Genomic DNA, 22,567 nt, shown 5'->3' with positions numbered 1-22,567 from the left:
TGCACATGCGCACACACACACACACACACATAAGCACAGACACACAGTGGACTGACGAGAAAGTGACAAAATGCTGAAGGCCGTAAGTAGGTGAGTACAGTTGATGGGGGTTGGATTAAGGTTGATGGATTAGGTCACCATCAGATTGAGACAGGACACTTTAGATGATGGGAGAGACATGCAGTTTAGGTTTTTATAGGGTAGTTTTGACATGTTTGTGTACAGCATGCAGGACTAGGAAGGTTACTTTCAAAATGTGATCCATTACATTTTACTAACTACTATCCAAGTACTTTCTGCTAGATTACCCAAACTGTAAAGCAATCAGATTTCTTTCAGTTGCTTCTGGATTACTTTGTTGAGAAAATCTGTAAAATTCAAAGCTGAATAGACAATTTGTTCCAAATTACATCAGATCAAGATGTGTGAAGTAATACTTGTCTAAAATGTCACTATCAATAAGCGCTTTTTTCCTTCAAACGTGTCGTTATCCAGCATCACCTGCCTTTTTCATTAAGTGTAATGTATTATAGTTAGGAATTTTTAACCAAATTTTTAACCAATTGCTCACAAACCTGGCCTGACCACTTTCATGTGAATGGCAATGTTATGTGAGTTTCAGGTGAATCTTCAGCAGTGTTTAATCATTTGGAAACTTTGAAATCCATGAGAGCATTTCAGCAGAAATGGCTTCACCTCCCACTCAACCACAGAAACGTACAAGGCCAAAAGTCATTACCATTTATAAAGATACAGAAGTCATTTCCCATGTGCTAAAATCAAGCCCACTGTGGTGAACGTTTCATAACTGTGTTACCTTTCTGGAGAGAATGCTTCTTACACTGCCATTACACAGACTGAGCTGTGGAATGAGAACAAACACACATGAATTTAAAGCTCATGCGCTTTTTAGACACATGTTGGTTTTCTTATGTGAACAATTTATTTCAAGTTGTACTTCAGATGTGAAAATTTCAGTTCATAGGTGAAAAATGTTGTTTTTTTTCTTCACGTGAACTTTTTTTTCCCACTTTTTATTACCTGCCATTAGATATGACAATATTTGTTTCACATTTGAAAACTTTTCAGAAGTGAAAATGTCATTTTCACATGGGAAATGGGTAATGTCACATGTTGACATATGAAAACCAATATGTGTTGTACACATTGTTGTACACATGTGGTGTAATTATGGGGTTTCACATGTGACTTTTTCATAAGGGCAATGATGATTTCAAAGGAATCTGTGTCTATGTAATATCATTCATGACATGATTGATTTGATTTTTGATTTTATTTGGATCTCTTTTAGCCCATTGGCTAATCTTCCAAGAGTCCACATTAAAAACATTTAAGCATACAATAATTCATAATAGTTGACACACACACATCATATACATACATGCATACATACACACATATAACCTACATACATTGGCACATATCCTGTATGGACCTATACACATATTCACATGAAACACCTCGCATACTCCAGGCTTGTTTTGCACCGATACTGTAGGTGTGGCCAGGTAGAGGTGAGGGAGGGGAAGGGACTGTGGACTTTGTCATAAAACTTTTGAAGAACATTTCACCTTAGCAGTCACAGGTAGGGCTGTTTGTATTACCTTTAAATTCATACTTCCCATTTTCTCAGGCCTTTTTCCTCATTCTTTGCATGCAATTAGAAGTCTATTATCTTCATAGTAAGATGTGTTATGTAGGCTAGTAGCTTATCTTACACACCTGGCAGTGAAAGTTTTTCAACAACCAGTGTAGACTAACCTATAAGGCTAGGTCGACTTCCCTTAGCCAGCCTATATCTTCCTGTCAGATTACTCATTTTCTGATGTTAATCGAAACATTGTGATTGATTAATCGACCTGATACACGATTTTAGACTGCCTCCATATTATTTGCAGTGTGTAAAGAGACAAATACCGGTAGAACAATAGGGCAGTACCACGGGTGGAAACATTTAGGGGTGAAATGTACATTACGCGGTTATCAGTCGAGCATGATACCATTCGTGGGGTTCAGTCTAATGGGAAGAAAACGGAGCTACCATTTCTAGCTCTCCATTTTCCAGTTGTGTAGTAAAAAACGAAATAGAGGACTTGTAGCAGTAATAGCCACTCAGCCACCCCCCGTAGAAAATGGTTTGTCCCTGCTGCCTGGTTACCAGTGTGGACTGTTTTGACTGACAGAGTGAACGGCTGTACATCTGCTTCAACGGGTTTGGCGAGTTTACTGACGGGGTGAGTGAACTTACTTTGGGCAGATTATAGCAAGCCCGACTGTTATGTTATTTCAACTGACACTTTTTTCTTTTTTTTTTTTTTTATAAACTTACGATTGTTGTCACGTCAAATATAAACTTTTTCAACTTCATGAAACTTATGACAGGTTGAAAACCCGTAGCCTGCCGTTGGCTACAGCTAGCCAACTTCACTAAACACCGGTCAACAGAAAGCACAAGGTTTTCATAGACAGATCTGATGCTCAGTGTTTTTTAAAACTGAGAAAGAACAAACTGCTATCGCAATTGGCCCTGTGTGCCTTTAAGTTTTGGCTACAGATTTGACCTCGTTTTGTAGAAAAGCTTGCAGAAGTGATCACAAATGCACAATCTCGGGCCAATGCGCTTTTGTAGCCTATTGTGTAACGGCAGGGTTGCATTTTGTTGCTGTGAGAAAACCAGTCTAAATCTTTCTTTATTACTTAAATGTAAGCATTTCTCTGTGCTTTCTCATGTCTTATTGAGTGTGTTAGTGTGTGATACATACATACAATACATACATACATACATAAGATTACATTGTCTTAAGAAACTGCAACCCTGGATGACCAGTAAGACAGTGATGACAGGAAAAGGTTGTTGAGAAGATACACATTTATAATGCATTCATTTCATTAGAAGGGAGGGTCAACATACAAGGCATACAGTCTATAGCAGAAGAAAAAGTCTTTCTGCCACATCTTAGCTTGGCTTGGGAGTTTCAAGTTTCAGTGATGGAGCCAACAGCGAACCTATAATTTTGGTGTCCTTTTTTTAAATGAAGGAGGAGAGACCTTTAGTATCATGGGCAGTATAGTGCTGTAATTGTGTGTGTGTATATGCGTGCCTGACTATGTTAGAGAGAGACAAGAGAGCAAGCTGTGGTAATTGCTTGCACATTTTCTACTTTTTCTCCCTTTTTCTCCCTATTTCTCCCCTACTAGTATTCCTACTCTCCATCTCCTCCATTGCTCTCTTCTGCCTTTCTCCTTAAACCCTTTCTTAACTTTTCCTTTAGCGTCGCCTCCAGCTGTTGGACCTGGGGCCCCTCAAACTGTAATTTCCTTCCTTATCTCTCCACTAGGAAAAACACCATGACATTAGGCTCTCTACCAAAATACAGATTTTTCCTCTTGCAGTTCTGCTCCTTTACCCCCCTCTATTCTCTCTCGGTCACCCCCCTTTCTGGAGGCAAACAGTAATGCCTAACTCAAAACATCAGGCTATTGAAACAAAAGTCTTCCTCCATATTTAGCTTTGTGCCTCTCTACTCCCTCTGTTGGTTTTTCTCAGTACTCTGGGAACTGATTATCATGCAGTTGTTGAAAGCTGTCAAGACATATTTCTTTACACCATTTGCTTCCCTTCGCGCCCATATCCGCCAATAACCCCCTTCTGTTTTCCATTTCATCCTGTGAATAATTGTACTCATTTATGTAATGTTAAGCTGTGTTTTCATTTGGGGACAGGTTTGTTTAGACTAGATCCCTTCATTATGGCTTATGTTGGACTGCTCTACCTCTCGCAGCTGTGGTGCGACTTTGTTTTGATTTGTACTAGACAACTTGTTTCCTTCTTAAATCCGTTTTCTAACAAACTTCTACCCCTGTGTAAACTCACATGGAGCTAATCTGTGCTCTGTTGCCCCCCCATTATGTTTTCCAACCATATTTTGTTTGGCAGCAGTACAGCTCAACTCTGACCTTTTGTCAGATTGTGTTTAGAGTTTGTCCCACTCCCTGAAAATCCTCCCCTGCTGCGACAGTCTCCGAAGATCTTTTCAGTGTTAGTAATCACACACACATGCACATAAGTACATAAAAAAAGACACACAAAGACGCTGCAAGGCCAAAGTGCTCACTGTCAGAGCGAGAGAATGACCAGCCACCCCAGCCATGCTGAAATCAGCACTTCACTGCAGCGCTCTCTTGTCTGTGGTATTATGTTTGTGGCTGTCTCTCTGCCCTGCGAGAGTGAGAGACTGACAGAATCAGAGTAGTACAGAAAGAGGCAGCCAAATAGACAGAAAGGAATATGTGGAATAAGAGATGGAGACTTAGGGAAAGTGTAACATGATCCTGGAAACTTCAGGTAATGAGAAAAGTATGTTTGAAACACAGAGAGAGAGAGAGAGAGCAGATGGATGCCGCAGATTTTCATCACAGGGCCTGAAAAGAACAAGCTGAAAAGACGGATTGATGCCTGAAAAGAGAATGAATGTGATTGTGAGCGTGTGGCATTTTGTAGCCATTCAATCAGTGTGTTGGCTGACAGTCGCGGCTCCGCCCTGCTGCCTGGCTGTGCTGCTGATCTCATAGCATGTCAGGAAAAGAAGCAGAGACCTCCACCCTTTAGAGGAACTCTGGGCCTCTACTGTATCTATATGGAAACACCCACACACACAGATAATGACTAAAATATGCAAATACACAATACACTTTACATAGGACACACATGTAAACAAATAGCCTATAACTCATTTGTACCTGCGATTTGGTGGATGCTTTTATCCGAAGCGCCTTACTGTACCATGAGACACATTTTTACATGTTTAGCATGGTTGGTCCCCAATGAACTCTCAAGCTTGGTAGCATCAGTACCACACTTTGCCCATTAAACTGTACAGCACCCTTAACTCATAGCTCATATACTGTATATGGATATGTTTGTATCAGAGGTGGGGACTTCTGGTGACTTGGGACTTGACTTTGACTTGATGACTTGAAAAGGTCTTGAGAAGTGAGACTTGAAAAGTCTTGAGAAAATATCTTTTGTTTGTGTAAATGACTTAGATTAAAAGTTATGAGATTTGTTCCACCAGACGACTGAATTTGACTTGACATTAATGACATGGACTTGACTTGGTAGGATCTAGATTTAGACTTGGGATTTGTGCCTCAAGACCTGAGACTGACTTGGGACTCAAGCAAAGTTGACTTGGTCACACTCTGGTTTGTATGTGTGTGACAAGGCCAGCTGTTTCTTTTGACAACAGATGTCCAAAGAGAAATCATTAAACAAAATGTATGTCTATTTATTGTGGTTTGTTTATCCACAATCCCTCCTCTGCTCCACCAAGGGTGGCCTGGATAAAGCTGGGAAAGTGGTTTTATTGGTCACTAATGAATATCTGGATTCAATTTTCTTAAATCCCGAACACTCCAGTAGTTTTTTATTACATGACTTTGATGATCATGTTGCAACTAAAGACATGTTTTCTAACAACAGGAAATGTCTTCTTTATGTCTTTGCTGAAAGTTTATATGCAAATGTTGCATGTAATTTAAGACAGATTTTTGGAGTGAAATGGGACCTGCGTATGGGCACTCATGTTAAAATGCACACAGGGACACAAACACACACTCCCTCCAAGCCCCAATATGACGCACTGTGACTGAGCTTTGACAATGAATCATTCTGTCTCCGCTCTCATGAATATTCACTGGTGAAACCATGCCATCTGACATCTGACCACAGTCCTCATTACAGACAGCTTGACAAAGGAGTGCTCATGACTAGACATAATGGCGTAATCCCTCATGACAAGTCATCTTTATAAGAGTGTCATTGTCACATTGTGATGATCATTACCGGCACTAAATGTTGCCTGCACATAAAAACGAATGACCTAAGTCTTAAACAATATTCAAAGTTTTTCCTCCATGTGGCTTTTTCCTGAGCTTTTGATCATAATTATCTGATTGTATCTGTGCGATTCCTGCCCATCTTCTTCCTACTGCTTCTCTCATCTGTTTCAAGTCCCAGAGCCCAGTCTTGCCTGATATAGCCTACATCTGATTCCTCTGGCTGTAACATACAAAAGTTCTCAATGGTGATTTACACAAGCTTTGAGTTTTGTTCCCTCACTGTAACAGTGTGTGTCCTGGGGGAAATGAGCGCTTACCAGACAAGCAGCAACATGACGAGAGCAGATTACCTCCAGTAACTCAGCAGACATTCCTTCCCTCCCTCCGTCTCTCCCTCTTCTCATTGCTCCCCCCCACCCCCCTCCTCCTTTTCTCCGCCTCTCTCTCAGGTAGAGGAATAAACACCATGACAGGGGAGCGGAGGGCAGGTCTGAGCAGGTGAGGGTGTGATCCCTCTACGATTGGTGGCGGCCGGCCGGACAGACCGAGACCCGATAGAGGAGAAGAAGAAGAAGAATGGCTCGCATTGTTAACTTTGACCTGAACCACGTCTACATGGAAGCCGGACTGGAGTGAGTATTAGAAAAGTCTTTCTCATGTTCCTCCCACTTTCCGTCTCGGCTCATCTGCCATGAAGTCTTTTCTCTTCTAACCTCTTGATTTTTCTGTTTATTTTGCTATTGTCAAGCTGTCAGGTCGCTTCATGTTACTTGTGGTGAAGGCTGTGAGAAATACAGAGAGCGGGGAGAGAAAATAAGGAGCGGAGATGACAGGATTAGCTGTGCTCTTTGATGCCTTGCTAGGCTTTAAACGGGAAGGCAGATCATAAAGCATAAAGTCTCAGAGGGTTTTTGTGTGTGTTTTTGCGCCATGTGACCTACTGCTAACCTCCGCTCCATTGTCTTCACAGAAAAGATCCTTATTTGTTTGGTTGAAAGGGTGTTTGAGTGTGTGTGTGTGTGTGTGTGTGTGTGTGTGTGTGTGTTTCCATACCTTGTGTCTCTGTGAAAGTGAATGCTTTTGTTTGCAAAGATACAGACCAGATTGCCTTCTGTGTGACTCTCTTCCTGTGGTGTTTGGTTGCAATCCCCCCCCCCCCGGGAGTTTGGGCCTCTTACAGCGGCTTCCTCTGGGATCTGAGTCAGAGGGTTATCATATGTATACACACTTTATTTGTAATGTGGTCAGTGGCCTGCAGGCCTCAGAGCATTGTGGGCTGGTATGTAAGTGTGTCTTTCAACTCAGAAAACTTGCATGTTTCCGAGCCTTGTATCTCCTTCTTCCCCACTTTTTAAAAAATATTTCCTCACTTTCATGTGTCTCTCTGTCAGGAGTCCGTTGGATGAGGAAGGTGTTCACGACTCGTTCAACCAGCTGATCGCCGAGCAGACACAGAATGGAGGACTGTCTGAAGCTGTGGAGCTGCAGCAGCTACAGAGAGAACTGGGCGAGGAGGGTCGAGGTACTGCGTGTTTGTATGCCTGAATTTATACGCGATAACAGTATCTCTATAATCTATCATCCTCCAATGTGTGTTTTTTTGCCCCATCCCCCAGACCGTGTGGCCTACCTGTCCAGCCCTGGGCGTGAGATGTGGGGAGGGAGGTGGGAGCAAATGGAAGACGAACCGGAGGATGAAGCGACCCAGTTAGACCCCCTCATAGCTGAACGTTGGTCCTCAGCCACCTTGAGAGTCCTGTCCTCCATGCCCAGTCGCACCATCGGTGGGTCCTGCAGATGGCTGGTTGAAAATGGCCCGATACTGATGGAGAGAAAGAGAGAGAGATGGATATAGAGGGATAAACGTGGCATTTCACTGTTGTCATGTGAAAACCTTGATTTTCTTGGTTTAACATCAGTTGAAGGATTACATGCTCCTCTATGGGTTAAGAAAAAATTACCACCCTTGGGCGTATGAAGCCCTTTCAAAACCCCTATATAAACTCAAAAATGCATGGTGGTCAAGCTAAAAATAAGTCTGTTTTTCTTAGTTCCTGAAAAGTTGACATATTGGAGATACAAGGTTTTCACTGTATGCCGATGATATGCATCTGATGGATGCTTTTATCCAAAACGCCCTACAGTACCATGCAGAAATACTTTGTTAGCATGGGTGTCCTCACTGGGAGCAGATCCCCCAACCCCCTGGCTGTATTTGTGCCATGCACTACACATTGTTTAGCTATAGACCCAGAAAGGGAGAGACTGTTCTGGCTGAGCAGAGTTTCATGAGGAAGCTGTTTGTATGTCAGGCGGTGCCATCTTCCTGTCAGCCTGTGTGGCAGGTCAGGTGCTTCATCGCTGACAGAGACACTCTGGAGATGAAGGCGGCTTGATAGCTGCTATCTGAAAGTGTGTCAGATGAAACATATATGGTTTGGCTCTCACCATCCGAAGCAGAAGTGGAGACTGACAGCTCATCTTTGGGTACTTGACACGGTGCAAACACCCACATAAACAGTTAATCCACATCCTGTGTTCCCTTGTAAAAACATATATATTATATTATTATATTATATTATATTATATTATATATACTATATTTTTTGACATAAATGTTTTTACTATATACAACTTCAATTTTCAAATCGCAGGAGGCGCAATATTTGTTAAAGGCAAAATGTGTGTCAAAATGCCATTTTAAATTAAATATTGTCGTGCTGCAGAGATGGCCTGGCCTACACATCATATTCTACAGACTTAAGAAAACATCTCTGTTTGGTACAGATCCCGGCAAAAATCACACCATAATCATTTTAATATGTTTTTCAATGAAAATGAGAGTAACGATGTAAAAATTATCATTCCCTCTAATATCGCAAATCATATCGCAATTGCAATATCAGTCAAAATAATCGCAATTAGATATTTTTTCAAAATCGTTCAGCCCTAATAGGCCTTGGGCCAAGGAACAATTTATTACATTTTTTGGTGATCCGGATCTGAGATTTCTAGATAACTATGAAAATAAGAGAGATAGACACTAGATTCCAAATCCCGAGGGTACATTTGCAGGGTCAAGAAATCAATTTCACTTAAAATTTTAGGGATAGGAATGATGTCTTTGGGTGTAACAGCATGTTGAAGAATTGTTTAGTGTTGGCGGAGGTTTACACTCACAGAGTGCCTTCTAGTTTCTAAATCCCAGAACAGTCTGATCGTTTACTTCTGCCCTCCTCCTTCTTCTAGGCCGCAGCAGGGGAGCGATTATCTCTCAGTACTACAACAGGACCATGCAGCTGCGGAGACGCAGGCAGAGCAGACCCTCCATCCGAGACTTCTCCCGCTCAGCCAGACCCAGCATACGAGGCTACGGTGTGGAGACGGACGGCATGGAGGCCGACGGCGCAGAGAGTGAGAGGAAGCCCACACGCTCGCACATGCACACACAATTATGCAAACTTGCCGCTCTCATCTCTACATACACTCACCGGCCACTTTATTAGGTACATCTATCTAGTAGCAGCTGGTCAACTGTTGCTATAGCCCATTTATCATAAGGGCCGACAACGTGTGTGTTGTGAGATGCCCTTCTGCACACCACTATTGTAAAGAGCTGCTATTTGAGCATTTGTGGTCTGCCCGTTCTCCTCTGATCTCTCTCATTAACAAGGTGCTTTCGGCTCACTGGATGTTTTTTGTTCATCGCACCATTCTCTGTAAACTCTAGAGACTGTGGTGCATGAAAATCCCAGGAGGGCAGCTGTTTCTGAGATGCTGAACCGCCACGTCTGGCACCAACAATCAGATCACGGTCAAACTTGCTTAGATCACACATCTTGCCCATTCTAATGTTTGGTTGAACAAAAAAATTAAACCACTTCACCATGACTGCATGCTTTATACGTATATTGAGTTGCTGCCAGTGACCGGTGACTGTAATGTAGACACTAAAATAGAAATAAATCTATCTTTCCATTCTTTCTGATGTATATGGGGGGATACCGGTGCCTAATATTCTTCTTTTTGTATTAAATGTATGTAGGCCTACCGGATGTAAACATTGTAGATATGTGAATGTAGGTCATGGGTATGTGATAAAGCAGCTATTTCCAGGTCATGCGACATAATAGAGATTATATCTGGCACCTGTTACTCTTTCACAGCTTGCACCCTGAGGAAGGCTATGTATGTGCTGCAATGTGTTGGTGCTTTTTAAACATAAACATGTGTATGCTATGAATTAGCCAATAAATAATAAAGGCGTTTTACTTTTTGTATGGAAAGAGACCCTTGGACACATTTTTTCTGTAGAAATAAATCTATGTTTGACATGTTTTGTAATGGACCTGATGTTTTTCCATGTGTGTGTTCCAGTGAGTAAGAGGGACCGCCTGGTGAACAACCTGCAGAACCTGTCAGTGAGCGACAGAGTCAGGATGCTCAAAGCCATGCCGCTCAGCATCGCCGAGAAGAGTGAACTCAGGTAGACTGATCATTACACTCATTATACCAATTGGTCAGATTAATCCGCCTTTGTAAATCTGAATTCCTCACTCTCTCTCTGTTTGTGTGTCTCTAGGAGGTTAGCATTACAGAAGGAGAGACGCTCATTTTCTGGCAGTCAGATCCCCTGTTGCAGTAGACTCAAGTATTACATCATCATTGTGAGTCACTTCTTTTTCTGGTCTACTTCCTGTATTCTAGTTTTTCCCTCTAGAGCAGTGGTTCTTAAAATTTTTCTGTCATGCCCCCCTTTGGAGGAAGACAAATTTTCATGCCCCCCGCCCCAACAAAATGGTGACAAAATGGGCCAAGTTTAACTTTATTGAAATAACATCAAGAACATTTGGGACTATTTCATGATGATCGGGGTTGTTTCTTTTTTTAAGAAAACCTTGACGCAATTTATACTTTTGGTTTACAGACCTGGAATGAGTGTAAAATCTGATTAGCAGCACAGTATTCTTAAAGATATCTGAATTATTATCAGTTCTTTGAAATATCTTGATATGTGGGACACGGGCACACACACACACACACACACACACACACACATATATACAGCCTGCACAACACATTCCTCTTTGAGGCTGTAATTGGGTGTCAGTGGGTGTTTCCTGTAGTTGTTGTTATCTAGGCATTGTAATCGTCTGGTTGCCCAAGCATTTATGGCTCTCCGAGTGTGAGTCACAAGTTTCAGACTCACACAAACACAAACACAAGTTGGCAATCTGCCTGGAATTGTACTGCTAAACTGTGACTAATTTTAGTAGATAATGGAAAAGTTTCACCATTTCTATTCTCCTATACAACACTATACAATACAGTATGATAATGTTTGATTGCCAGAATTCTCTTAGGCAATTATTTTCCACATAATTACCATGATATTCAGTTACATGGAATCACATGAATCACATCCCCCCTCTCTCTCTCTCTCTCCCCCAGGCTGCGAGACAGAGTTGGTACAGCTGGCTGTCTTTCCTGCACTCCCTCCAGCTGTGGCAGGTGCCGCTCAAGAGAGTGAGCGGGCGTTTCGGCACTGGCGTCCTCTCGTACTTCCTTTTCCTGAAGACCCTCCTCTTCTTCAACCTCTTTCTGTTCCTGGTGATCGGTGCGTTCCTGGTGCTGCCCCAGGCTGTGCACCCGCCGGCCCCGCTGCCTGAGGGACGAGCCCCCTTCACTGGGCTGGAGCTCCTCACTGGAGAGGTAAGCACCGGTGTGCTGCAGTAATACATTATCACAATACCTCTCAAAGACACTTTAGGCTTTATGTTTTTATAAACACTCACTACACAATGGGTGAGTAGTTGCATATCAAGTTCATGAAAAAAGGAAAGAAACGCATAGCTGTATTGGGGAGGTGCAGGCCAACGGGGTTTAACAAGCCTAACAGAGTCGCCACACACTTACAGCTCCGATGCAGGTTAAGAGACAAGTGTGTGACGACTCTTTTTTGTTTAAGTTTGCATATCAAGTTCAGCCACTTTCTTGATGTGTGATAAACTATGAACTATATAATCGTAACATAGCAGTCCTTAGCTATAAATAAACACAAGCAGGTGGGGCTAAGTGAAACAAAAATCAGGAAAAATACATATGTTAGCAAGGTACATACTCATCCCCCATTTGTAGATTCCGAGCCAAAATAGAGATATTTAGGTTGCCTGTCCCCTACAAGAACCTGGATGGCCCGTGTATCGATATGAGCCAGCAGACTTATTATAGAATGGATTAACCGGAAGCTCTGTTATCACACAAATGAGCGTCTTTTCCATCTCTCCCTGTCTCAGGGTTACTTCTCGGACTCGGTGATGTACTACGGCTACTACTCAAACTTTATGCTGCGTAAGAGCTGCAGGGACGATGGCAGAGGGCAGAATTTCTCTGTGTCCAATGGAACCGGGCTGGACTGTGCGTCGCAGGGCCTCTCCTACAACATGCCGCTCGCCTACTTCTTCACCATAGGAATGGCCTTCTTCATCACATGTATCATCCTTGTGTACAGGTACAGTGTGTCTTTTGAGGGATGCATTTAGACCATACTGAACATGAAAATGTACCTCGAAACATGGACTATTTTAAACATAAAGGGCTTTACATTGAAAATGATCTGGCTTATGTTATATATATATGTACATGTTTATATGCGATCGATCCAACAGCATGTCGAAGTCGTTCGGCCAGAGTTTCCGCATTGACAAGTCCCATGGTTTACTGGCTGTGAAGGCCTTCTGCTCCTGGGACTTCAAAGTCATCAAGAAGACTTCTGTCAAACTCATGTCTGAGAACATCTGCACCCAACTCAAGGTACACACACACACACACACACACACACACACACTTAGGAAAGCACATTCTCTCTCTCTCCCTCCCTGTCACTGTTGGGAACATAATTGGCCGACAGGAATGTGATGAACTAATGCATTCTTTTCCTTCTTCATCCCTCACTCCTTCTCTTTGTCCCTCCCTCCCAATGCCCCGCCCTCTCTTTCTCTCATGCCGCTCACCCTGTTTTCTCTGTCACATTACCTCTCTTCTTTCCCCCTCGTCTCTCTCCTCTTTCCCCTCATCTCTCTCCCCTGTCCCCCTCGTCTCTCTCCTCTTTCTCGCTCCTCTCTCTTCTCTTTCCCCCTCCTCTCTCTCCCCTTTCCCCATCGTCTCTCTCTCCTTTCTCCTCTCTCCTCCCCCTTGTCTCTCTCCTCTTTCCCCCTCTCTCTCTCCTCTTTACCCTCGTCTCTCTCCCCTTTCCCCATCGTCTCTCTCCCCTCTCTCCTCTCTCCTCCCCCCTCGTCTCTCTCCTCTTTCCCCCTCATCTCTCTTGCCTGTCTCTCTCCGCTGTCCCCCTCGTCTCTCTCCTCTTTCCCCTCGTCTCTCTCTCTCTCCCCCTCATCTCTCTTGCCTGTCTCTCTCCGCTGTCCCCCTCGTCTCTCTCCTCTTTCCCCTCGTCTCTCTCTCTCTCCCCCTCGTCTCTCTTCTCTTTCCCCTTCATCTCTCTCCTCTTTCCCCCTCTCCAGGAGCTGCTGGCGGAGGTGACTCATAAGCATGTCAAGAAGACAATGAGCCAGAGACTGTGGAGACTGATGGTTCATGGCCTGGCCTGGGCTATCTGTATTGGCAGCACCGTTTCCTGCGCGCTAGCCGTTTACTATTTCTCTGAATTCATGCACAAGGTGAGGGAGGGTGTATCCAGGGTCCAAAATCAAAACACCCGCTTAGTTCTGTAAATATTTTAAATTAAAACTAATCTGCGCTTGTCTCTTAATTGAATATACCACACAGTACCTGATTCTATTCTTGGCAGGTTCATTGTTTTTAGTTTACCAGGAAGATGACAGGACAACATGACATAACATGGAAATGAGTTATGTATTCATTTGCAATTACAAATCTGGCTTCTTTTTCTGTCTAACTGTCCTCTGTTTTCGCTCCCCTCCCTCCCCCTGACAGGACCTCCAGGAAAGGGTTCGTTCCCGCAATAAAGACCGCTTGTCGGAGGAAGCCAGCCTGCTGGCTCTGCCTGTGGTGGTTTCCCTCATCAACCTGCTGCTGCCCGGCCTGTTCAACGCAGCAGCCTGGATGGAGGAGTATGACTCGCCCAGTATACGCACATATGTCGCCATCTGCAGGTATGGACGGGGGAACTGCATGTTAGAAGTACAGAGTTAATGTTGGGAGTCTAAGAAGGTACAAAGTTGATTGTCACCCTGTGGTTTGATGCCTGTTTTCTAGAAACCTGATGTTGAAAGTGAGTGTGTTGGGCGTCCTCTGCTACCACTGGCTGGGCAGAGTGCCTGTGGATCGTCAGACTCTCGGCCTGCAGGTAAAATGCATGATGAGACTTGACTTTTGGCTCTTCCAGACTGTACACCTTTTCCTCACAGCTCTATTGAGAATATTGTTATCATCTTTGTGATTTGAATTTGTGTTGCTTGGCATGGTATTTCTTTTGTGACTGACTGAGTGGTCTGTTTTGATGATATTGTCTCCAGTGCTGGGAGAATTTTGTTGGCCAGGAGCTGTATCGCTTCCTGCTCATGGACTTCATCTTCACTTGCCTGGACACCTTATTTGGAGAGTTTCTCTGGAGGTTGGTCATTCACAAGCTGTCTCTAACTCTCTCTCTCTCTCTCTCTCTTGATCTTCTTGGTGATAGGAAAAAGTCCCACAGATTAAAGGTCATGAAAATGTTTCTATTTTAGCAGATTGCATTAAGTAAAGGTCATTCTCTCTGGTTCTTTCCTTCCAACCATCAGGGAAACCCTTGTTTGGCTATGAATCTCTCTCTCTGTCTCTCTCTCTCTCTCTCTCTCTCTCTCTCTCTCTCTCACTCTCTCTCTCCATCTCTTTCTGTTCTCTTCCTTCATCTTATCCCATTTCTCTCTCCCCCACTGTCTGCAGGTTGTTTTCTGAGAAGGTGCTGAAGAGGAGTAGAAAACCAGTGTTTGATATCGCCAGGAACGTCCTGGAACTCATCTATGGACAAGCCTTGGCCTGGTACAAAATTTACTGTTGGGATATTTACACAATGATGCTAATTTAACTTGAATTTGTGCTTGAACCCAGTTAATAAGATACAATAGAAAACAAAATGTTGTGCTTTTCAGGTTGGGTGTTCTCTTCACTCCTCTTCTGCCTGCAATACAGATTTTCAAACTCCTGCTGCTCTTCTATATTAAGAAGGTATTGTGGACTCCCTTGTTGTACTGTACTGGTACCCCGACTCTCTCTAGGCCAGTGATGCTGAACTGCCTCCTTGGTCTACTCAAAGTCAGGGATGTAAACTTTCGGCGACAGTCACCGTTTTGATCCAAAAATGGGTCACTCAAGATGACAAGTCAGATGATCTTAATGACAACCAGTCGGGTCGTTTACAAATGGTATCGGCGTCTTATAACCGGAGAACCCTGATTCGACAGTCAAAAATGTAAATATTGACTGCTCTACTAGTGTTTCTTTCTTTTGCGTCCTTCTTTCTCCCTCCATGTCAGCTACGACTATTTCCCATCTGTTTGATGGCCAGGTTGATGTTGAACTTGCTCTGTCTCAGCTCTGAGTTTCTGACTGTCGGTAGGTGAATGGAGATGGAGGCGGTGACCTCTGACCCCGGCCTGTGTTGTTTCTCCCTGTAGGGCAGCCTGATGCTGAACTGCCAGGCTCCCAGGAAGCCGTACAGAGCCAGCCAGATGACCACCATCTTCATCACTCTGCTCTGCTTCCCCTCCTTCCTGGGTGCCTCCGTGTGTGTCACATACACCATGTGGAGGTACACACACACTCACACACACAAACATTCACACACACACATTCTGGTGCTGTGGACATTTTATTGACATAACATTTTATGCCCTTTACTCATCCCTAACCTTAGCAAAAGAATCATGTCCCTAATGAGATTTGGAAAACAGTTCTCACAAATGACCCCCTGTGATAGTGATAAACAGAGAACTCTCTCACACACACACACACACACACACAAACACACATTGCCATGTTTCTATTACAGCACCAAATAGTGTTTGCTCATCTTCTAAGTCTTAACATTTTCCTCCACAAATACTTCCTGTGATCTTTTCACTTCTTGTTGCCTAGCTATATTTCATCTTAGCTACAGTATATCAAATAAATCAACATTGCTTTTTTGACCATGTGCTGTAAACATTTAGAGTTTTCCCATACCGACCCTGCTGTAGAAAAACAGGCATGTTTCATCTCTCCTCTCGCTCGCTGCACACATGCTCCTAACAGCAAAGGCAGTCGCAGATGTAGACTCAACACCTGTCTTCTGTCCTTCCTTCCTTCCTTCCTTCCTCTTACCAGTATCACGCCCTCGTCGTCGTGCGGTCCGTTCCGTGGCCTCAAAACCATGTTCGAGTCGGGGAAGATCTGGGTGCAACAGCTGGAAGAAGACAACCCCAACCTGTCCTGGCTGGCCTGGGCACACTCCTACCTGGTGGAAAACCCTCTCTTCATTTTCCTGACAGCAGGCATCTTTCTGTGAGTGTATACACACACACACACACACACACACACACACACACACACAGGATGCTGCAGCCCGGTGATTAGAGACCAGAGGTTCAAGCCGCAGTGTCGGCTCTAAGGGCGCTGGTCTGTAGCTGACTTACGGGGTTCAATAAAGTATCACACTGTGTTATTATTAAGAGCTGTGTTGCATAGGCAAGTGCTGGTTATATTGATTCACTCTCTTTGTCTCTCCTTTCCATCAGGATAGTCATCTACTTCCACTCGCAGGTGGTGGACGGTCAGAGGAAGATCATCAGCTTACTACAGGAGCAGATAGAAAATGTAAGACAACACCTTTATTGCTCTGCCTCTCAATGGATCTCTTACACCCTTACTCTCTCTTTTGCACTTCTTTTTTCTCTAACATTTATCTGTCCTTGGTGACAGCCAGTGTTTAACTTTGTCACCATCCCACCCTCCTCTTTACCTCCCTCTGTTTGTTTCTCTGTGTTCAGGAGGGAGAGGATAAGAAGTTTCTGATCACTCGCCTCCAGTCCATCCACGAGCAGAAGCGCAGCTCCCCTCGCCGACTCACAAGCCAGGTCAGTCCTTACCGCTCCGCTGCTCGGCTTTACAACAGCTGTTCTAATGCAAATCTGTGCAACAGCGGGTATTTTTCTCTCCCTGGCTTCCTCTTTCAGTCCCATCCAATCATAGTCTTGCATTATCTTTTTTTTTCTAGGACTCTACCTGTTAAGATCCCAAGAAAGAAGAGCCTCCCCGCTTCTCAGTGCACTGAGGTTTGCAGATCTTTTGAGCATTTGAGCAGAGAAACCTGTCCTCTTAAACCAGCGTGGATATAATTGGAATAGAATCGGGAGGCAAACTGGATATGCTCCCACTCCTGCCACTGTTCTGATTCGGAAATTCCCTTAAAATCAATCCTCATGTCTTATTTATTTGTTACATTTAAAATCCCCCTGGTATTTATATCGTCAGGGCCTTTGGAGAGTGAGGGGATAAAGTGGAGGAGGGACCAGAGAGTAGAAAAGTCAGAGTGGTGAAACCACTATCATGGAGAAACTGCAGTATTTCACTAAAGCATTATGGAGATCTGTGCCAATACGCCACTGCCAACATCCCATATAAGAAACAACCAGTGACTGCCCTTCGTACTGAGGACTGTTTGAGATGGAATACCTTACGTTTAGGACGTTAAAGTGAAGGTGGACAAAATTGCTTTTAAGGCCAATATTCTGAGCAATGTGAGTTGGATCGATTGGATTTGACGGCTCAAGAGAAAGAAATTGAGTGGAGGAGAGAATTACGAGCTGAATTTCACAAGCGCACCCTGTGGTTGGACTGTCGTTGAGAGGCAAGCTGTGTTGCTGAGTTTGAAAATGCTGTGTCAGCCGGCGCAGGATTCAATATGCAAAAAGACAGATGGCGAAAAGTGTCTTGTCTGTTTTAAGAAACTGGTCTTCACTCATCTCTCCTAATAGCACTTTCATACCAACTGTGAACAAATAGGTTATTATTTTATTTCTGGTGCAAAAAAAGGTTTAGTGTCTAGTCTTTTTGTACAGTGTTATTTTAAAAGGGTTTTTTAAATCATTAGTTGGTTTTTTATCAGGTTAAACTGTATGCCTAGTTGAGCTGTGGATGTTGTGGGTGTTCTGTAGGCATCTGTGTTGTTAATATAGGAAATGGTCTCCGCTCCAGTCCCTCTGTTTGACTTAACCTTTATGCTCTTTGTTTTTAAGAGTTTTTACATACTTTTTGTAATTAAATTATGTTTTATCACTTCACTGTGTATTTATTAGTGTCCGTGTAAAGTGTGAGCACTGCTGATGCTTAGCCATGCACAAGAAAATATTTTCTACAAATATCAAACTCAACAAAAAAAACAAAAAAACAATATGACTTGTACTATTAACATACACATATTTTTTCTTACAGTTTTTTATGAACATGCATTTACAAACAGGGAGGGAATATGCGGAAACATACCTACAATTACTCATTTTATTCGACTATAACACCCATCAAAGATATGTTGAATAGAAAAATAAATATACAAGCACTTTAAAGTGGCTTGAAGAACAAAGTAATACTTAATCTTTGTACCTGTATTAGATAGTTACCTTTATTAGTAAACATTACCCATTGAATTCTCATTTTTTCCAAATAACAAAAAGCAGCATATAGGGTGAGAGGTTGAGACAACAGCACCACAGATTGATTTCTGAATGTGATTTTTAGAGTCGACAGAAGAGAGCACCAAATCCCCACAAATCTCCGTTCCTCTTTTTTTCACACAAGTATTGTAGCTGGAGGGAATACTTACAATTATCTGTGAGATGTTACTTTCAATCCAGTGCTTTCCCATCAAAAACTCAAACACACTATGACAGTCTCCATTTCATGTACACATTAATATATATTTATATATATACCTACTGTACCTGCATTTAATTATATATTTGTGTAGATTTCACAATAATAACATATCTATATATCTTTGTCTATACTTTAAAACCAGGATAGTTATACAAAACCAAGGAGCAATTGATCCCATCTATTTAAACACCTCAAACATGATTTTTTTTTTTTTTTTACATAATCCTGGTTTGATTGGATCTGAGTCAAGAATATAAACTGATCAGTCACTTCAAAGTCCGCCAGTCAGTTTGCAAAAGGCTGAGTTGGTTTCATGTTTTTGTTTGTTTGTTTGTTGATAGAAGAAGAAGAAGTCTTTTGGAAACTGGGTTGTTTTTCTCAGTTTTGTTCCCATGTTCCTGTTGCCTTCCATTCAGTTTTGTTCAGCACCGTCTTATTTTCTGTAGAATGGCTTACTGGGAATACACCAGCAGTGCTGCACGTCACAGAAAGTGTGACTCAGCTTGTCAGTTCCCGTTATTGAGCATGCCCAGTAGCTTCCCCGGGTCCATCCCCTGCTGCTGGGCCATCTTCTGCACGTCGAAACCCAAATGCTTCAGGAACTGGATCACGCTCATCTCCTGTCCCGTCAGCTGGTCACGGATCGTCGGGCAGGTGGGGTTACAGTGGGGCCACGGGCAGCTGTCAATCAAATGCAGAGGGCAGCCCCTCATGGGCGGGGCCTTGTGGTTTTGGTGATTGTGGTTGCCATGACTACTGTTGATGTGGAAGTTGTCTTGGAGGCTGCGGTCCCAGCAATGCAGCGCTCTGGGCAGAGAGGTTCCTTTCACCTGAATGTCCATCCAGTAGCTGCAGATACATGAAGACAGAAGGATGGGCGGGTAGAAGCGAGAGGTAAGAAAGGATAGCAGGTATCATTTTATTTTGATAGTCCACTGCTGACTCCCAAGAATATATAGGTTTATGTTTAGGCACATAAAAAAAACTTGGTTAAAGTTTGGGCTGGGAGATATGAACAAAAGTAATATCACAATAATCAAAAGAAAATATTTCAATATTTATATATAACGATATTTGCTAATATGCAAAATCACATGTTAAATAATCAAATTGATCATCTCATTGAACTGCTTGGTAATATAAAGTATGATAAAACTCTATTTTTCAAATAATATTTGTTTCAGATGTCATTTTGTGCAAGATTTCAATTACTGTGCTTTTTATCATTAATTTAGACAAGGGAATTATGTATCACGATAACTCAATATTATTGAATCACTATATAATTCTATTGAAAGATGATAAATGATAAGATTGAATTATTGCCTGGCTCTAGTTAAAGTTAGGGTTATGGGACAGTAAGGCAACTGACTCATGAAACAATTCCATATGTGGCAATGTTTTTCTCCCCAGCTGATAGTCAACAGATACTCAGTTGATTAAGCATTGATTAGCACTTGAGATAGTGGTTGGTTGAATACATGTTACCTGTCTGTTGAGACAAATCTTGTTGACAGTCAAGTGATATGTTGTGGAGAGTCAACAGTGGACTATTGAAAAATAAGGTGTTACGAAAGAGTGTTTTGATGATCTAAGTTTTTAATGTTTAATTTACTCACGTTCTGGTAATGAGCTCATGAGACAGGCAGGCTGGAGCAAACATCGCCCTGCCGTTCAAAACACAGAATCAAACAGTCAGCAAAACATTCATTTCTTTGTGTGTATGTACAGTATATATGTATGTATGTGTGTGTGTGTGTGTGTGTGTGTGTGTGTCTGCCTTACGGTACGTCCCGCAGCGTGCTCCTCAGCTCGTGCCCCAGGTTCTGTATGTATCTCCACTGGCCCTCGTGCAGAGGCTGTCCCGTCAGGTGGACGTTGTCGACCGTCAGCTGGGCCTCGTCGAACAGCCACTGCACCACGAACACCGGGCCTGGACAGGAGGGAGCGCATATTGTGAATTGGAGTTTAAAATCTGGCGAAGCATCGATCTCCACCTCCATCATCTACATCAGCGTTTTAAGAAAACACTTGTGCGCGCTCACTCACTTTTTAGCGTGGGGTAGACTTTATATCCAAAGAAGCAGTTCCACTCTTCTCCCACATGAGCTTGTCTGCAGTTTTCTGGCACCAGCCCGCCCCAGTACCTGCACAACCACAGGTGGAGAGTAACAAAGTACATTTACTGTACTGTACAGTAAGTACTGTACTTAAGTACAATTTTGAGGTAGTGGCACTTGATTTGAGTATTTTGTGAGACTTTATACGTTTACTCCACTACATTTCAGAGGGAAATATTGTACTTTTTACTCTACTACATTTATCTGACGGCTGTAGTTACTAGGTACTTTGCAGAATAAGGTTAAAATACTTCTTACAGGTTAATGCATCAATAATTTAACACTCGGAAAGGGACCAGTACTTTTACATTTGATACTTAAGTACATTTTACTGCTAATACTTCTATACTTTTACTAAAGTAAACTTTTGAATGCAGGACTTTTACTTTCAATTAAGTATTTTTCCATTATGGTATTACTACTTCTACTCAAGTAAAGGATTTGAGTACTTTTTCCACCACTGTGCCCAACAGGAAAGTATCACATGAAAGCTAATTGGTTCAGAAGATATTCCTAAACTCCCTCATCCCTCCCTGCCTCCATCCATCTGTTCTTTAACGCCATCTATCGTCTACCCATCTCTCTTACCTGATCCCCCTCTTTATGGCCTCAGTTGGGGCGCAGCTGATGGTGTCCAGGCAGTCGGTAAATCTGTACTGCTTGTTGTCCAGGAACCATCCGGAGTCAGCCAAGCCCCGGACTCGCACCCCTGGGTGACCCAGGGACGCCAGCTGCTCGGCAACGTGGTCCACGTTCAGCAGGACGCCCGTACCGCCCGCGCTGGTGGGAGGAAGGACGAGACTGGGGTGTTAGTGTTTATCTTTTAGTAGCAGAGAAGCAAACAGACGCATACATGGCAGAACCATTCTAAAAGAAAAGACATTTTGAGATATATTTTGTGATTTGTATATTTGAAATAATGAAAATAATGTTAAGTGAAATACTAGATATTGTACTATAGTCATATTTGTTGGATTATTATTAGATTTTCCTATAGTTTCTTATGTATACTACATTCCATTTAGTCCTTTATGTTTGATGTCACCATCATTAGACTCAGTTGGAGTGAGAAGGAGCAACAGAACAAAATGATTGCCAACTGATGAATCTTGTTAGTCTGTGACCGTCTGTTTTCACTAAATGTTCTAAATGGAGTTACTGGTCTCTTGAGATTCATTCCCGTCACACTCATTGCTTTTTGCATGGACTTCAGCTCAGTAGTTGCACATTTTAAGAAACTGAAGGAGTGCTGCTACAATACACACACACACACACACACACACACGCTGAACTGACCTGCTGCCTGCGAGAAGTAGAACCTTGGCGTTGTCCAGACCTTTTGTCAGCAGCTCATTCACCACCTCCTTAATGATCAGAGACCCCATGAAGGCGTAGTCACCTGAAAACACACACCATCATGTTCATGCATTAGCACAGAGCCACAAATAGTAATGAAATGTATGTATTTATCACACACTTTTCTCAGAGGATCAGACTTCTAACCCAAACCCTATATCTATGCAGTCTAACAGTGAAAGTGCAGAAAATAAAATAACACAACTGGCTCCTGGTTCAGAAGATCTCTGTGGCTTATTATCTTTTCTGCTCACTCCCACACTCCTCTACTTTTATATATCTGTCTATCCGTCTTTTCTCTCTTAATCCCGGCCATAGATGGGAATCTTGCACAGTAAAGCCACTCGTCTGTTGTGTCT

At 42.8% G+C, this 22,567-nt stretch overlaps 2 protein-coding genes across 4 annotated transcripts in view; one reads left to right on the top strand and one right to left on the bottom strand.

Annotated features, from left to right (window-relative positions):
* The first annotated feature begins 15 nt into the window (after positions 1 to 15).
* tmc6b (transmembrane channel-like 6b) lies at positions 16 to 18,135 on the top strand. 3 transcript variants are annotated; one of them, XM_071915293.2, is made up of 21 exons: positions 16 to 90; positions 6,312 to 6,494; positions 7,254 to 7,384; positions 7,479 to 7,646; positions 9,112 to 9,276; positions 10,240 to 10,348; positions 10,445 to 10,529; positions 11,314 to 11,574; positions 12,159 to 12,373; positions 12,531 to 12,675; positions 13,383 to 13,538; positions 13,816 to 13,994; positions 14,098 to 14,188; positions 14,358 to 14,455; positions 14,767 to 14,862; positions 14,973 to 15,048; positions 15,498 to 15,631; positions 16,186 to 16,362; positions 16,596 to 16,674; positions 16,848 to 16,934; positions 17,075 to 18,135. In XM_071915293.2, the coding sequence occupies exons 2-21, from the start codon at positions 6,439 to 6,441 to the stop codon at positions 17,087 to 17,089; spliced, it is 2,523 nt and encodes an 840-aa protein (XP_071771394.1). In that variant the 5' UTR covers positions 16 to 90; positions 6,312 to 6,438; the 3' UTR covers positions 17,090 to 18,135. The 3 variants fall into 3 exon arrangements, with proteins under 3 accessions (XP_071771394.1, XP_071771393.1, XP_071771392.1); XM_071915292.2 differs by lacking the exon at positions 16 to 90 and adding an exon at positions 1,575 to 1,606; XM_071915291.2 differs by lacking the exon at positions 16 to 90 and adding an exon at positions 1,841 to 2,255.
* A 115-nt stretch (positions 18,136 to 18,250) lies between these two features.
* The window catches only part of notum1b (notum, palmitoleoyl-protein carboxylesterase b), a 9,632-nt gene continuing 5,315 nt past the window's right edge, over positions 18,251 to 22,567 (bottom strand). Inside the window, exons 6-11 of the mRNA XM_071915313.2 lie at positions 22,149 to 22,251; positions 21,441 to 21,632; positions 20,782 to 20,879; positions 20,518 to 20,665; positions 20,352 to 20,399; positions 18,251 to 19,581 (exon numbers count right to left, since the gene is read on the bottom strand). Of these exons, the coding sequence (XP_071771414.2) occupies positions 19,239 to 19,581; positions 20,352 to 20,399; positions 20,518 to 20,665; positions 20,782 to 20,879; positions 21,441 to 21,632; positions 22,149 to 22,251 (932 nt within the window). The 3' untranslated portion in view covers positions 18,251 to 19,238. The remainder of the gene's footprint in view (positions 19,582 to 20,351; positions 20,400 to 20,517; positions 20,666 to 20,781; positions 20,880 to 21,440; positions 21,633 to 22,148; positions 22,252 to 22,567) is intronic.

This window comes from Centroberyx gerrardi, chromosome 3, assembly GCF_048128805.1.
Source record: "Centroberyx gerrardi isolate f3 chromosome 3, fCenGer3.hap1.cur.20231027, whole genome shotgun sequence".
Taxonomy (NCBI): domain Eukaryota; kingdom Metazoa; phylum Chordata; class Actinopteri; order Beryciformes; family Berycidae; genus Centroberyx; species Centroberyx gerrardi.
The sequence above is the reverse complement of the archived record's forward strand: the minus strand, read 5'-3'. Positions and strand labels throughout refer to the sequence as shown.

What these genes read in the sequence shown, in the direction of transcription:
- tmc6b (XM_071915293.2), top strand. Translation starts at nt 6,439, where the DNA reads ATGGCTCGCATTGTTAACTTTGACCTGAACCACGTCTACATGGAAGCC. An exon ending in TACATGGAAGCCGGACTGGA is followed by an intron (nt 6,495 to 7,253) that starts GTGAGTATTAGA and finishes TCTCTCTGTCAG; the next exon opens with GAGTCCGTTGGATGAGGAAG. An exon ending in TGGAGCTCCTCACTGGAGAG is followed by an intron (nt 11,575 to 12,158) that starts GTAAGCACCGGT and finishes TCCCTGTCTCAG; the next exon opens with GGTTACTTCTCGGACTCGGT.